At 57.8% G+C, this 14546-nt stretch overlaps 1 protein-coding gene across 1 annotated transcript; it reads right to left on the bottom strand.

Annotated features, from left to right (window-relative positions):
* Positions 1 to 9836: 9836 nt before the first annotated feature.
* On the bottom strand, positions 9837 to 11442 carry FOXL3 (forkhead box L3). The gene is made up of 3 exons (XM_019637471.1): positions 11276 to 11442; positions 10703 to 10871; positions 9837 to 10457 (listed from the first exon to the last, which is right to left on the bottom strand). Exons 1-3 carry the CDS (start codon positions 11377 to 11379, stop codon positions 10065 to 10067), a joined length of 666 nt encoding a protein of 221 aa, XP_019493016.1. The 5' UTR covers positions 11380 to 11442; the 3' UTR covers positions 9837 to 10064.
* Between the last annotated feature and the right edge of the window lie 3104 nt (positions 11443 to 14546).

Genomic DNA, 14546 nt, shown 5'->3' with positions numbered 1-14546 from the left:
GAGCCTGTCGGTCCCTCTCACTCGGCCCCGTGCTAGTCGTGCCAAGGGGGACCAGCACATCCGTGAGCAGGACAGAGAGGTTAGAAACAGACCCACACGCGACAATGGATTTCCAACACATCAAAACCACCCACGGGGAGGGGACAGTCTTTCCAGTTAATGGTGCTGGAATGATTTGTGGGGAAACTAACACTCCCCTGCTGCTGTCCCCAAAACGTGATGCTCAGGGTGGAGCATACAAGTAAACCATAAAACGATAAAGTTTCCAAACAAACACGTGGTATCACCCCATATAACCCGGGGGAGGAAACAAATAGCCACAAGAATTTGGGACAAATTGGACTTTATCAAATTAAAAATTCTTCTCATCAATATGCCATTAAGAAAATGAAGAGGCAAAGACAGATTGGAAGAAAAATTAGTGAAACATGCATCTGATAGAGGACTTTATCAGGAGTATATAAAGAATTCCTACAAGCCAATAAAAAAAGACAAAAGCCTAATAAAACGGGCCAAGCACTGGTCTGCGCAGGAAGGCTGAGCTGCGCCTGAGCATGGCTGGCGGTCAGCGCCTCGTCCTGAGCGAGAGGAGCCTGTCCCTCGAGCAGGAGTTTCCTGAAGTCCCGGGGCACGCAAGGCTTGTCTGCTGAGAAAGACGGCACCGCTTGGCTCAGGGCTGCTGCCGGGATGGGCTGGGGGCCTTTTGGGGTTGTGTGGTCTTCTCGATCTTCATTGGCTTTGGGTCACAGGCTGATGCTCTTATCAAAGCTCACATAATGAGACACTTAAAATCGGCGCGTTTCACTCAAGGTCAATTTTACCTAAAAAAAAAAATCCATAAACAAATATTGAACTGTGGTTGATGACATGTGTGCTAAAGTACCTAGGGATGAAGTACAGGGATATGTAAAAAAAGAAACTTCTTAAAAAGCAGTTCATATTTTGGAGACTGTTATAAATTATATTTTAAAATTTCACCTTGAACCCGTGGGGTATCAGGTGGGTTCGTAAGTAGATGGACTAAGTGATATATCAACTCGTCCCAGTGGTGAGGAGGTGGGCACTCACCGTGCAATTCTTTTAACTTTCCTGTGTGTTTGAAATTTTAATAATATAATGTTAGAGGGAGATACCTAGAAGTGATAACAGGACTGACCTTGGATAGACAGCAGGTTTTTAAACAGCCACAATACGTGCCACTAGATAATGGAATAGGGTCTCTAGAAGGGGGAGAGGGAGGAAGGTGTGTTGGAGGAGGCATCTTCAGACTGAGGCTGAGCGATTTCCTCACAGAAAGAGCTCCTTAGGACGTGATTCAGGAAGAAGGAAATTGACCCCAGAGTGAGTAGTGAGTGCAGGAAATGGCCGACATCTGGAAACTTCTCAGGTGCTGACTTTGCAGAGAACAGAAAGAAGGCAGGGCGTCAGGACTATGAGGACAAGATGGGGCTCGAATCAGCCACGAGGCTTCACTGCGGACCACACAGGCACTCTGGCCACGTTTTAGCAGAAAACACACTGACCGTGAATATTAGGGAGCTTGGCTCTGCCCCCTGGGCACTGAGGATGCACAGGACGGGGCCTCAGGGGGCAGGGCGCCCTTCTGAGGAGGACATGTGGGGGCCGCTCCAGTGTACCGCCAAGCGTCAGCACACCCAGTCCACAGCCAGCACTGTCTACACTCCCACCCTGCTGCACACCCAGCGCATGGCTGGCCGAGGAAGGTGGCCCCGGCCCTGAGGGACACCAGAGGCTCTGTGGCCTGGCCTGAGGGACCAGACTCCCTGCCACCTGGAGACAGAGCCCTGGGCAGCGGCCACCCGCTCACACGAAATCACACAGTTGCCAAGAGCTGATCAGATATGTGGGTGTGCGTGCCAGGCGCCCCCTGTGGCCGTCTCCTCTGTGACACGTGCTCACGGGGGCGTTGCTGGCCTGCCAACATTCATGGAGCGTGGGCTTCAGGCAACACGATGGTGCTCCCCACTCACACCCCCAGGTCCTCCCAGCACACAGCACGCTCACCTTCTCCCAATGGGCCAGCCCAGAGGCGCAGGTCGCTGAGCCCACATGGCTCCTGTGTGTGACTAGGAAAAGTTAGCTGTCCCTCACGGGGCTTTGCTCACATACATCAGAAGGTTTCAGTGTATGTTGCTGTTAGAATCAGACATGTTTGCTGGATGATCGGCGTGGGGCCCTGCCCCAGATTTCATCTCAATCAGCGTTAAGAAGCATTTGACATTTTCCATTGATTTATGTGCCAGCCTTCCCACCAGGGGACAGTGGCTGCTCTGAGAATTCCTGCAGCTGCGTCCCCCTGAGCCACTCCTCGAGCGAGGCAGGGCTCACTGAGGACTCCGAGCCCCCGCCGCCACCTGCCCGGGGAGATGGCCCAGAAGCCTGGGCGCTCGCAGGGCCCCTGCGTTGCACACACATTCTTGGCACAGAAAAGACCAGAAAAGAAGTTTGCGCTGAGGCGCCATTACACACCCCTGTGATCACGCAGCTGAACGTGGGGGGCATGAAGTCCCAGAGACCCCCCCACTCATGTGGCTGCTCTGCCCTCTCACAGACACCTGTCATTTAGGGGGTGGGACACACGCCCACCTGCACAGTAATGCATCTGTAGAACCCACACTGTGCACACCCACATGAGCACACGCACGGGCACACACTCACGCGTGCCCACTCACCCACCGCTCAGAGAAGCACACACCCAGCACCACGGGCCCCGTGCACGCCGGCGTTCACACGCAGAGCATGCTGTGTCGGTGAAGTGATGGGCGGACAAGCCCTGCTCCCGGGGTCCAGGCGGGCAGACGGGCCTTTGAGTCACACCGGTCGGAGCTGGTCCCCCAGGGCCGCGGTTGGGCAGAGTCGGTGCAGCAGTTGTTCAGGAGGTGATGCCAGGGAGGGTGGGCTGAGAGGGCAAGTTCAAGAGCCCTGGGGCCCCTGAGACTCTCAGTGGCTGTCACAGGTTTGGCAGTCTCCCCTGTGCTGCCTCCAGCACGGTCCCCTCCCTTCGTCCCTCCCCACCAGTGACACCCTGCTTCCCACGCCATGACAAGCCAGGGCCCCAGTCCTGGTCAGTCTGCTCTTCCTGCCGAGTTGTACAGTGTGTGTGTGTGTTGGGGGGCAGCTCTAGGGGCCAGAAGAATGAGACCCCAAGGCTGACTTCAGGGCTGACCTTGGGGGGCCGGCACAGGAACTTCAAGCTCCCGACCCAAGATAACCCAGGAGGACTGCCTGGGCCCAGAGGCGTCCCCTCTGTCCCTGTCCTACCGGCTGGGTGAGGCTCACAGAAGGGGCCATTCCTAACCACTGGGGACACGTGGCTGTTGTGGGGGGGCGGTTCAAGGAGCCCGAGAGGCCCTGGGGGCATTTCACAAGCCCATCTCCTCTCTTGGCCTTGCTTTTCTCATCTGTAGAATGGGGTCAAGCCCACCGGCCTTTCTCACAGAGACAGTGTGAGGGCAACATGCCTGCCAAGGCCCCGGAGTGGTGGAGCTGACGGGGACGGCTGGAGGCGGCGGGCAGTTCTCCCGGGCAGCTCAGCCAGGACGGGCTCTCAGGCAGCGAGGTTGTGTCCTCGCTCAGCTGGGAGACAATTTCACAGGTGCTGGGCTCCTAGGGCCCGGCCTGGCCCAGACCAACTCTGTGGAGAGGCGATGCCAGCCCCACACGGGACACTGGAGGGGCCCGTGCCGCCTGTCCGCTTCCTCTGTGCTGACGGGAGACTCACCAGCCAGTTTCCTGGCCAACATCTGGCCCAGTCAGTTAATCTAAACAGAAAACAGTGGGAAAAATTGTTCCCATCTTTTCAGAAGCTGCAGACACATGTGTCCCCTCGTCTTCATGTCTGGAATGTCCTGCTCTGTGTGCCCTCGGCTTCAGGGGAGGCAGGATGTGTCCAAGACACACTTACTGCACCCCTACTGTGCACAGGGTCAGCTGCAGGCACGGATGTGGGGAGACCGCCAGGACCCGGGGTGGGGGACAGCCCAGAGAGCTCCCGCCCTCTCTGCGTAGGTGTGTCCTGCCTCCTGGGGGTGGGGCATGCCTGGGAGCCCCCTCTCCCCCCAGCCAGCACAACGTGTGCAAATGCTCACCTCACCGCAGCCACGTGGCCCTGGGGTGACTCTCTGGGGCTCAGCTTCCTCCTCTGTGTCCTGGGAGATGTGTTGTCCCCATTAAAGGTTGGTGTTCTGTCATCGTTGTTTCCGGGAGCCAATGCTCAGAGCTCCGTTCTGCCCGGGGGCGCTGGGCAGCCTGGACACACGAGGGTGTTTTGCACCGTGACTCAAAAGCCACCTGGGTGTTTATGAGGCTGAGAAGATGGGAAAGGCACTGCGGAGAGAGGACACCGCCTGTGCGCGGCGCGCAAACGTGAGGGCGGCAGGTCGGTCAAGCCAGCAGCGTGGGTTCTGCCAGATGCCCGCCACGCTGAGCTGGCCGCTGAGCATGCCGCAGCGTCCACATTTTGTCAGATGAGGGTGTTCTCTGCCCCGCAACCTCTCAGGGTGACAAGATGGTAGCTGTCAGAAGTCACTAAAGAAAGAACACATTGGTCACACGCTCTCGGGCTTAGACGGCGCAGAAGCGATCAGGCCGTGCAGGTCAGGGCTGCCCATGGCCAGAGCTCGCCCACTCAGGGCTCTTGGCCCTTCCCTGTCTCTGCACCTCCTTCGGCAAGCTGAGGGCCCTGGGAGCGGGCGCGCTCCGCCTGGACCTGTGCCTTTGTGTGGGCATCGTGCTGTTCCCCACTCCAAACACACCAGGCTCTCCGAGTGCAGAGAGTCCCGGCTCTGCTCCCAGGTCGGGAACAGAACTCCCTGTTTGCCTTATTTGCTCCGGTCGCCATCACCCAGGATTCCTGTTACTGGAAGTGTCTTTCCCTGGAAGCGTTGCCTGGAGCCGGGCCTTCCCAGCCGCTGACCCTCACCAAGTTCCTCCGCGTTTGCTGAGCACCTTCCGGGTGGCGCAGGACGCACCGCCTGGAGCGCGCCACGCGTGCATTCTAAGGGGCCGACACAAATATTGAACAGCTAACCGCAGGAATGGAGATGGGACCCCAGGCGAGCTGGACCCCAGCGCACCCCCATGAATGTTCTAAGGGCAAGTGGTCTGAACGCGCTCTCCTTGTCCCGACTCGGGAACGAATGACCCGCTGGCTTTTGAAGCAGAACTCGCGTTTCCAGCTCTGAGTCCTGAGCCCAGGAGCTGAGCACGTTTGGAGGGTGAGGCGGCTGGTTGAGAACTAGCATCGTGCTGAGGTCTAGCGCCGGGGGGAGTGGAAGGCATGGATGGGCGGGGCGTGGGTGGCATTGGGGCCTGGATGGCGCAGGTGCGTGGAGGGGTGTGGAGGAGTGGGGTGGGCATGGAAGGCGCTCGCGGCCCCACGGGGCCCATGGGTGAGCGTGCTGAGCAGTGTTTATGTAACAGCTGACAGATGACACGGGGGTGGCCCGTGGCGCGGTGAGGGCCCAGTGACCCTCCCAGGTGAGGCGCAGGAGGGTCGCCGTCTCGTGTGGGCAGCGTCCTCGTGGCGCGGTCCTATCAGCTGGTGCCAGCATTCGACATGGAGTTCAGAGGGAAGTTGCATCAAGTTCAAATGTTCCCACCCAATTTCCTTTTCTTTTTAAAAATGGCATAGCCGCGTGGCCTCCGCTTATTATGAATCTCATACCACAAGTCTCAGTTGAGTGAACTCACATCTTATCCGGACGCTGGGCCTGAAGTCGCCTAGAGCTGGCAGGAATGTAATTGCACAGACGCACAGGAGGGCGGTTAATTTGTAAGGACGGCAGCGTGGCCCAGCAAGCTGCGCCTTCGGTTCCGGTTCTGAGAAGCCGGTTTCTCCAGAGCAGCAAGCGGTGGGCGAGGCCCATTTACATACGACGCAGTTGGTATTTTTAAAGAGATGAAAACATGTAATTTTTCAAATGTGTATGGATTCTTAATTTGGCAGAATACAAAATCAAATTACAGGTAACAGACTGTGTTTGCACTTTCCCTTTCCTGGCCCCTCATAAAGGAAGGAATTGCCTTGCCGCCTGATCCCTGTGGGGCAGGGGCGACCAGCGGGGTTGGAGGCGTCCACGCCCTCATCCTCTCATCCTATTCCCGGATTCGGGGTCCCTGACATTCAGGTGTGGAATGGTGGCCTCAGCTAGTGGGCAGAGGGGCCTTGGGGTCGGATTACAGTTAACTGCCAGGCTAGCAGGGCGCCTAGACGGGGCAGACCTGCCTCTGCTGGAAAGCTCTGTGAAGGCTCTTTGAGCCTCTGTGTCCCCATCTGTGAAATGGAGCTATGTGTGCGCCGCGTGCCTGCTCACAGGGCTGGGGAGCTGGCAGGAGGCGGCGGGGAGTGATCCTGTGAAAAGCAGCCATGTTGTGATATTGTGGTGGGGCCCTGTGGAGGACCGCAGCTCTGGGGAGATGGCACTGGGCAGCCCACCCCACCCTCAGCACCTGTATCTGCGTCTTGGGTCCCTGAGCTCAGTTTCACGAGCATAGGATGGGACAGGTCGGGGAGAAAGGCTTGGGGACGAGCAGGAGTGTGTGCTCAAGTAAGACAGCCGGCATGGAGGCCACAGTAACCAAGGTAAAGTGCCCAGAACATGGGAGGTGATTGTTCTGCAAGAGTTCCATATATCAAGAAAGGAGAGAGAGAGAGAGAGAGAGAGAGAGAACGAACACAAATGCAGGAGGTGCATTTCAAAGGCCCAAGAAATGGGATGTCTGGCCTGGACTTGGGGACTAGGAGAGCAGCCTGGGGGCTCGCCCTGCCTTTCTCCCTTCCTGCACCCCCAGCACACCTGTCTTCCCATCTCTTCTGCAAGCCCCCAGCCGGCTCCTTTCCACCACTGGTTTCCACTCGCTGCCCCCACCACCTGATGCCCTTTCCTCTTGGCACAGCTGCCCATGCCCACCCTGGGAGGGCCCTGCCCGCACACACTCTGAGCTAGTTGTTGCCCCCACCCCGAGTCACCCCCATCTCAACACCCTGTGCAGGCCTGGCCTCCCAACTGCATCGGGTGTGAAACTGCACACACTCAGTGGATGGAACCCAGTCGGTGGCTCTGGTTCGTTATTACACCTCAGCACCGAGCATGGGGTTCACGAATGTTTGTTGATTGAATAAACAGTCTCCGGATCTGCTCAACACAGGGAGGAAAGAATTTGAAGAGAAATGAGGCCTTTCTTTTTGCTGCCCCAAGTGGGGGAGGGGGGAGATGACCAGGGACCAAGGATGGCAGCTTGGTGTAGAGGAAAGGGTCCGACTGTGGGCACTGTCTGCCTCCCTGGGGGACCCACAGTCCGGGCAGGAGGGTGCCATCTGAGGCCGGTTTGCACTCCCAGAGCCTCCCAGGCTGCTGTCCGTCCATTGGGCGTCCCTCTCCCTGGCCTGTGGGGAGGCTAACTGTGGTGGGTTCCCCACCCCTCACGGACAATCAGGGCCAGTCCCTCACTCCTGCAGCCTCCCACTCTAGGAGACCCCTGGTGCCCGTCAGCTCTGTGAGGAGGCACCGCAGTCTCCGGGTGGCTTGCGAGAAGGGTGTCAGGCCCAGACACGGCCAAGCTGGGGAACTTGGCTCCACACGGCGGTAATTTGCACAAACTCCCCTAACTCCCGCCTCCAACTTTGTTAATGGAAACCTGGTGATCCATAACCGCGTGTGGCAGACATCTGCTCGGGGTAATGTGGTAATGTGCATATCGGTGATCAATCAGCAGAATGCAAGGGAGGCATAAAGTATTTAATTATAATTACGCCGGGTGAGTCTGCGTGTGGTGGCGACATTTGAGTAGGTCAGAGCCAGCCCTCACCCTGCTGTGCTGTTCGGCATTAAATGCCACTCACTCTGAGAGCTGGGAGCCCTTCCGACGTCGCAGGGTATCACACACTGGCAAATTGAAAATGTCCCTTCGCTTTTAAAAACATGATTGATATCCTTTGCAATACAAATGTTACACCTTGTAGTGCACAGATCTCACCGCTGGTGCCACCACTCTGCTCCCCGCAGCCCAGGGGGCGTCTACGCAGCAGGATGTGCCAGTCAAAGCCGGGCTCCTGCCAAGGCCACCCCCCTTGCCAATGCTGGGGCCCCTAGAGATGGTCTCTTTGGGGCAGAGGGTTTTTCTGCTCTTGCTCAGGCCTCACTCACCAGTTAAATGCAGGAAAAGAGCAAGAACCCGAAAGATAAAATGCAAATTTTATTTGCTCAGTTGGAAGCAGAAAAATATACCTTCAGAGACTCTAGGTGCCGTGTACTTATGTGCAGCACCCCCTGCATCATCTCTCCATCTAAAGTACATCTGGGATAGTTTAAAACAATGCCTCTAGCACAACTGACAGAGGGATATAAATAAGAGGAAAGCACACACACACACACACACACACACACACACACGTGTGCACACACCCTTCTGAGCTGGGACAAACCACAGCATGGAGAAAGCGTTAGGAGCCGGTCCCCCAAGCCACGTGCCCTTACCCTGGGCCTGCTGTGCTGCAGGTCCCCACCTGTAGACAGGGATGACAGCCACACCCAGCTCCCAGGGCAGCTATGCAGACAGCTAACGTCAGGCTCAGCACCAGGCCTGGCGGGCAGTGACCTCAGCAGAGGCCTGGCAGCTGGCATTTGCAAAGGAGAGGTGTCCTCCTTGTACCAACCTTTGTCCCCTTTCAGGAGGGCCGACAGAGGTACGGCTGCCATCCTCCTGCGAGGCTGGCAGGGCCTGGCCAGGCTGCGGGCGCTGGCGGGCAGGGACTGGGCCCATCACCAACATTCTAAGGACCAGCCTTCTTCCTCTGCTCAAACAACCAAAGGAGCACATGGAGTCTGTATTTACAGGGGAAGGAGGGAACGCTGGTTGTAGTGGAATGCCAGGCTTTCTGAGTCAGTCGTGGAGCCTGATGGGTCTGGCTCAGCCGCCATCGCTCAGAGTTCCAGGAAACAAGACCATCAATTCCCAGTCGAGACAGCAGCCTCCTTGAGTGCGTTTTTGCCGTTTACAGACTTAGCCAATCATTGTCACCTAGTGAATCAGATTATGTGTGACCCACACTAATGTTCCAATTAAGTCATGGAAGCAATTAACTCTGCAAAAAAACGGGCTGGTGACAAATGATAAGATTGGTCAAATAGTTTCACTGTGCATAATTGTGTTTTTAAAATGCTGGTCTCTACACAGTAATTAAATAATTTACATTTCAAATGGAGTGTACCACCTCCAATTGTGCACCTCGCAGTGGCGGGGTGCTTATTACCACCTGCTACGGAATGTGCTTTCTCGGGGGACCAGCTGGGTGCAACCTGCCAGAATAGGGGCTTACTCCTCTCAGAAGAATCAAGAAAAGTGAGCTTTGTCCCCAAGTTGTCCCCCATGTGGACCCCTCTTTCTCTCTCCTTTTCTCCTGCCTTCCTATCTTCCTTCCTTCATAAAAAAGTGCATGGGATTTCTTAAACAATCATCAATATTCTGCCCACAATACAAGATGCATTTGTCACTTCCAATCACAGCACCATCACAGGGACACAATAAAAAATCTTGGGGCAACAACATTCAGGGGTCAGTTAGTCTGTGACCTCAGTGTTTGTACTTTGACTACTTTTATCTCTAAGGAGATGCTCCCCTATGTCACACTGTCACTCACAGTCAGCTTCCGGGGTGTGGCTGTATCTGAAGCAAATTCTCAAAGACCAGCCATGGAATGTTACCTTGTTTCTGAGTGAAAGTGACCCCGAACCTGTGTTCTTACTCCTCGGGCAGGATTTCGGGAGCAAACCCTTAAGTCAAACAGGGACCCAATGGGTTTTCCTGCAAGAAAACATTGTTTTTTCCGGAAGGATGAAGCCCCAGCTTCACGAGTACCTGTAAGGAGCTCAGCTCCCCTCCCTCCAGCCCAGGCTGTGCCGGCACCGAGTGGGAGACGCGGAGACACGTTGGCAAGCTGTGGGCGAAACCCCACTGCCCGGCTGGAGGTGAGGCCGATGTCACGAGGAACACCCAGGCTGGTTGGGTGCCAGCCACCAGGGAGCAGACAGCCTCAGCCCCTATCACATTGTCCAAAAGTGGAGATTCGTTTGCTGGGCCTCCTGCCGGTGCGGGGGTGACCTGAGCTCAGGGAAGGGGTGCGGGGAGGAGAGAATGTAGTCTATGCTGAACTTGACATCGTTGTGCGCCCCCGTCCCCAGGGCAGCCGGGCCGGCAGGGGCAGGTGGCTGGCGGCCGAGCGCCGGGGACCCCTGGGCGCGGGCCGGCTCCGGCGGAGCCGGGGGCCCCTGGGCGCCGCCCGCACTCGCCCCTCTCGGCCCCTCGCGCTTGGGGCCGCGCCGCCGGCGCCGCCGCCGGTAGTTGCCGTTCTCGAAGAGGTCCAGCAGGGACTCGCAGCCGCCCGCGAACGTCCAGTAACTGCCTTTGCCTTTCTCGCGGCCCTCGGTCCGGGGCACCTGTGCGAGCGACAGGGGCGCATCGGGGCCGGCTCCCGGCGTGCCCCGCCGCAACTGGGCTCGCTGAGGCCGTGGGGTCCCTGTCCTGGGGCGGTGGCATTGCTCACCCGGCGAGGGTAGGAAGCCCCGTAGGAAGCCCCGTTTACTGCTGTTGCCGATCCCGCCCCTCCCCAACCGGGGGTGACTTGGCCCAGGTGTCACCGAGGCTGGGACACTCGGGGCGCTGAGGGGCGGGGGGGTCTCACCTTGACGAAGCAGCTGTTGAGGGACAGGTTGTGGCGGATGGAGTTCTGCCAGGCGCGCTGGTTGGCACGGTAATAGGGGAACTTGCCCATGATGAAGTCGTAGATGCCGGACAGGGTCACCCTGCCTGCGGGGCTCTGCTGAATGGCCATAGCGATCAGCGCGATGTAGCTGCAAACAGGGCTCGTCAGGCCGCGCTGGGGGTGGGGGCGCCCACAGCCCGCTGGAGTGACCCTCTGGCCGGCCCTTAGCGCGCACGGGCTCCCTCCAGAGGCGCCCGGGGGTGTTGGACGCGGAGAGCGCGCAGGGTGTGTTTAGGTAAGTGACCCCCCGCCCAGAGGCCTCTTCCCCGCTGCATTCCGGACCCCTGAAGCTTTCCCTCAGCCTTGGGGTTCCCTTCAGGGAGAGGACCTTCTCCGGCTACCTCTAAACGTGTGGGCGAAAGTATCCTTTCTCTGAGCCCCAACCGAGAGAAGAAAGCCCTCCCTCCGTCCCTGGCAGGTCCTGGCTATCGAGCTCCCTGCGGAGGAAGGTCACTGTTCCCAGCGGCGCCCGCCACCGATACCCGAGGTCACCTGTATGCGGGCCGCGTGAGACGCTTTTCCTCGTCGGAGCTGCCCGCCGGATAGTCGGTGTCATAATTGAAGCAATTGTAAGGATACTGCGAGCTGTCAAACATCGTGGCGCGCCCGGTGCCTGCGGGGGCCACCGCTAGGCTGCCGCCTCCTCCGCGCCGCCCGCCGGCTCTCCAGGTCTGTGTAGAGGTCCTCGCCGGCACAGACCAGCAGCGTCCGTGCTGCGGGATACTCTCCGCCCAAGCTGGGAACCTGGGCTTCTGGGGTCCCCCACCCGCCCCCACCCCGTTCTCTCGCATCCAATCCCGGCGCAGGGGAGGCCCCACCACCGTTAAAGCGGAGGAGGGGAGCGGCGCAGGGCTCTCGGTGACCCTCTGACAGGCCGAGGGAGCGGGGAGGAGGCAGCGGCGCGCTGGGTGGTCTGAGGGGGGGGGCACAGCCACCCGCTGCCGCCCGCCCCGCCCCGCGCCTAGCTGCTACACGGGCCCCAGAGTTCAGAGCAGAACTCGCTGGGTCCCCGGAGCCAGAGCTGGAGGTCCTCACCGGCTCCCAAAACTGGCGGACTTCTCCTGGGAGCTCCCGGGTCCGTGCGCCCTGGGCGCAGCGGGAGATAAGTAGATTCTTCCCGTGCACCTAGGTCCCTGGAGTGGACGCGGGCTGCCAGAACCCAGCTGGAGCCAGGCCACAGACAGGACCGGGGCTATCACCCCTCCGCCACCAGGCTCAGCCCAGCCGTTTTGCATCCCAGAGCAGCGGGGTGCAGGAAGGATGGATGGGCTCAGCACGTGTGCCCCTGCCTGGGTCACAGCCCGTCCAGAGACACAGGGTCAACACTTCCTCCAGTGCTCTGTGTCCCCCAGTACTATCTCTCACAGTCCAGAAATGTGCCTCCTCTGTGGACCCCCAGGACGAGTTCTGAGCCCACAGGCCAGGTGGGCTCTGCAATGGAGCTTCTTGGGCCTGAGCAGCCAAGCCACTGCTTCCCTGGGCCTCCTGGGGCCCAAGCTCCCATTCCTTGTATGGGGGGAAGGGGACATGCAGAAGAGAAGACAAGGGATTTGGGGAAATATTAGGGAAAAGAAGTGAGTTGGGCTCTTGGTGGGGGGTTGGGGGGGAGAGGGGGTTGTTTCACAGTGGATGTGCCACCAGAAGGTATTTCCACGACTAACCTGCGTAGTTTGGATGGTCAGCCATGTTTGAGAGCCTGTGTGAGGCCAGGAAGCCTGGAGCGTCTTCTCCAGAAAATTCTCCCGTTAGCTTTGAAATGACCTGTGCTCAGTCCAGCCAGTGGGTCCCAGGAGGGACAGAAGCTGCCCACTGTCCTTGGTGAAGAAGGGTGGGTGGGCCTGACTTGATGGGGTGCCCCAGGCCCCCCGGAAACAGCGGGACGGCCGTGCAGTCACCTCTCCTGCTTTGGGGCCGGGCTGTCTGGCTGCTGTTTGCCATTTGAGGCACATTGAGCACCAACACATCTGGAGGCTGGCTGTCGTCCCCTCTATCAGACATCCAAGTTACAAACGCTGGAAGGTAGGGACTGAAAATGATATGGCTCCTCTCGTAGTTTTCTTAAGAAACTGAACATGGAACTACAAAATGACCTGGCAACTGCACTCCTGGGAATTTATCCCAGGGAAGGCCACGCAAATGTCTGTGACACGTATTCCTAGCAGCTTTGTCGGTCATTTCCCCAAGCTGGGGTCAGCCCAGATGTCCTCCAGCAGGGAAATGGCTGAACGAGCTGTGGCCCACCCACACCATGGGACCCTACCCAGCAAGGAAAAGGAACCAGCTACAACACAGTGACACTAGGTGAATCTTGGGCCAAGTGAAAAAAGCCAGTCTCCAAAGGTTACATACACAGGATGCCATGTATACGACATTCTTGGAATGACAAATTGACAGAGTGGAGAACCGGTGCACAGTTGTCAGGGGCCAGAAGCAGGAGAGCAGGAGGGAAGTGTCGCGGCTATGACAGGTGACACGAGAGGTCTTTGAAGTGCTCTGTGTCTTGACAGCATCACTGTCGGCACCCTGGTCCTGGTGTCATGCTAGGGTTTGGCCAGATGTTGTCATTGGGGAGACCAGGTAGAGGGTGCATAGGGTTTGCTTTATTTCTTTCAGCTGCATGGAATCTACAATTATCTCAAAATTAAAATTTTAATTAAAAAATCCTGCAGTGGTTTTGGAGACCCTCTCTCCCCACCTCTTCATATTGTGGTTACAGAAGCTGAACCCCAAAACGCTAAAGCTGTGAGAATGAACTTCCTAGGAGATCAATATGGGCACAGGGTCAGGGTTTGTGCCAAAGGACAGAGCCCAGGCACCTCCCCTCAGTTTGGGGTTTTCTTTGCAGAATGGCAATGCCCACACCCACTCACCTGCAAGCCCCCACTTTTCCCTCCTCCCCTCTCCCTACTTCCTCCCACGAAGCTTCTGGTGAGCTTTCTGAGAGCCCCGGTCAGGCAGAAGCAGAGGGAGAAGATGTGGCAGGAGCCGGAGGAGCCCCAGACCCCACCTGTCCCAGCCAGCACCAGTGACCACATGCACTGGCTTAAAGAAAGGACACAACGCTTGTCAGATATAGAGCGACAGCTGCTGCCCCACTCCAGCCTTCCCAATCTTGGGAAATGCCTGCTGGGGCCGACCCAAACCCAACCTTGTGGGGAGGGGAATTTCGAGTTGGTGCCGCCTGGAACCCCCATGTTTTCTACCTGACCTCTCCAGGTAAAGCCATCTCGCCTGGCACATTCTGCACTTCACATGCCCCATTTGTGCCGCCCCAGCCTCTGAAAGGTCCCTTCCCTTGTAAAGGCTGCACGTGAGCCCCTTAGGGGCACAGATGGCATTCATGCCAGGCCCTGCACCCCACAGCTGGTGGAGATCACAGCCCGACTTTGTAAGCAGCTCTAACTTAAGCTCTCTCATTACCAAAAGCCAGGGGCTACTGGAAAACACTGACGTTAAAATAGCGCGACATGGAGGCGGTGCAACCGCTGAACTCACCTGCAGTCGGCCACTCACAAGCACAGGACCAAACATCGCCCCATATCTTGTTTGTGTCCACAGTGTCGTGTGCCAGTGAGCTCCTTTCATGTGTGAACTCACGCAGCCCATCGCCAGCTGCAGCCAGCACCTGGCCAAGGCGGCACGGCAGGCAGGCCTTTGGCCTCTCAAAAAAAGACCTGGAAGAAGTCGCCGTCAATGGAAGATAGTGGTGACCTCTGGGGAGAGGAGCAGCCACCGAGTTTAAATTTGTACAAGGACAGTGTGT

This window comes from Hipposideros armiger, unplaced genomic scaffold (genome assembly GCF_001890085.2).
Source record: "Hipposideros armiger isolate ML-2016 unplaced genomic scaffold, ASM189008v1 scaffold_33, whole genome shotgun sequence".
Classification (NCBI taxonomy): domain Eukaryota; kingdom Metazoa; phylum Chordata; class Mammalia; order Chiroptera; family Hipposideridae; genus Hipposideros; species Hipposideros armiger.
This window is presented reverse-complemented; position numbering and strand designations above follow the sequence as displayed.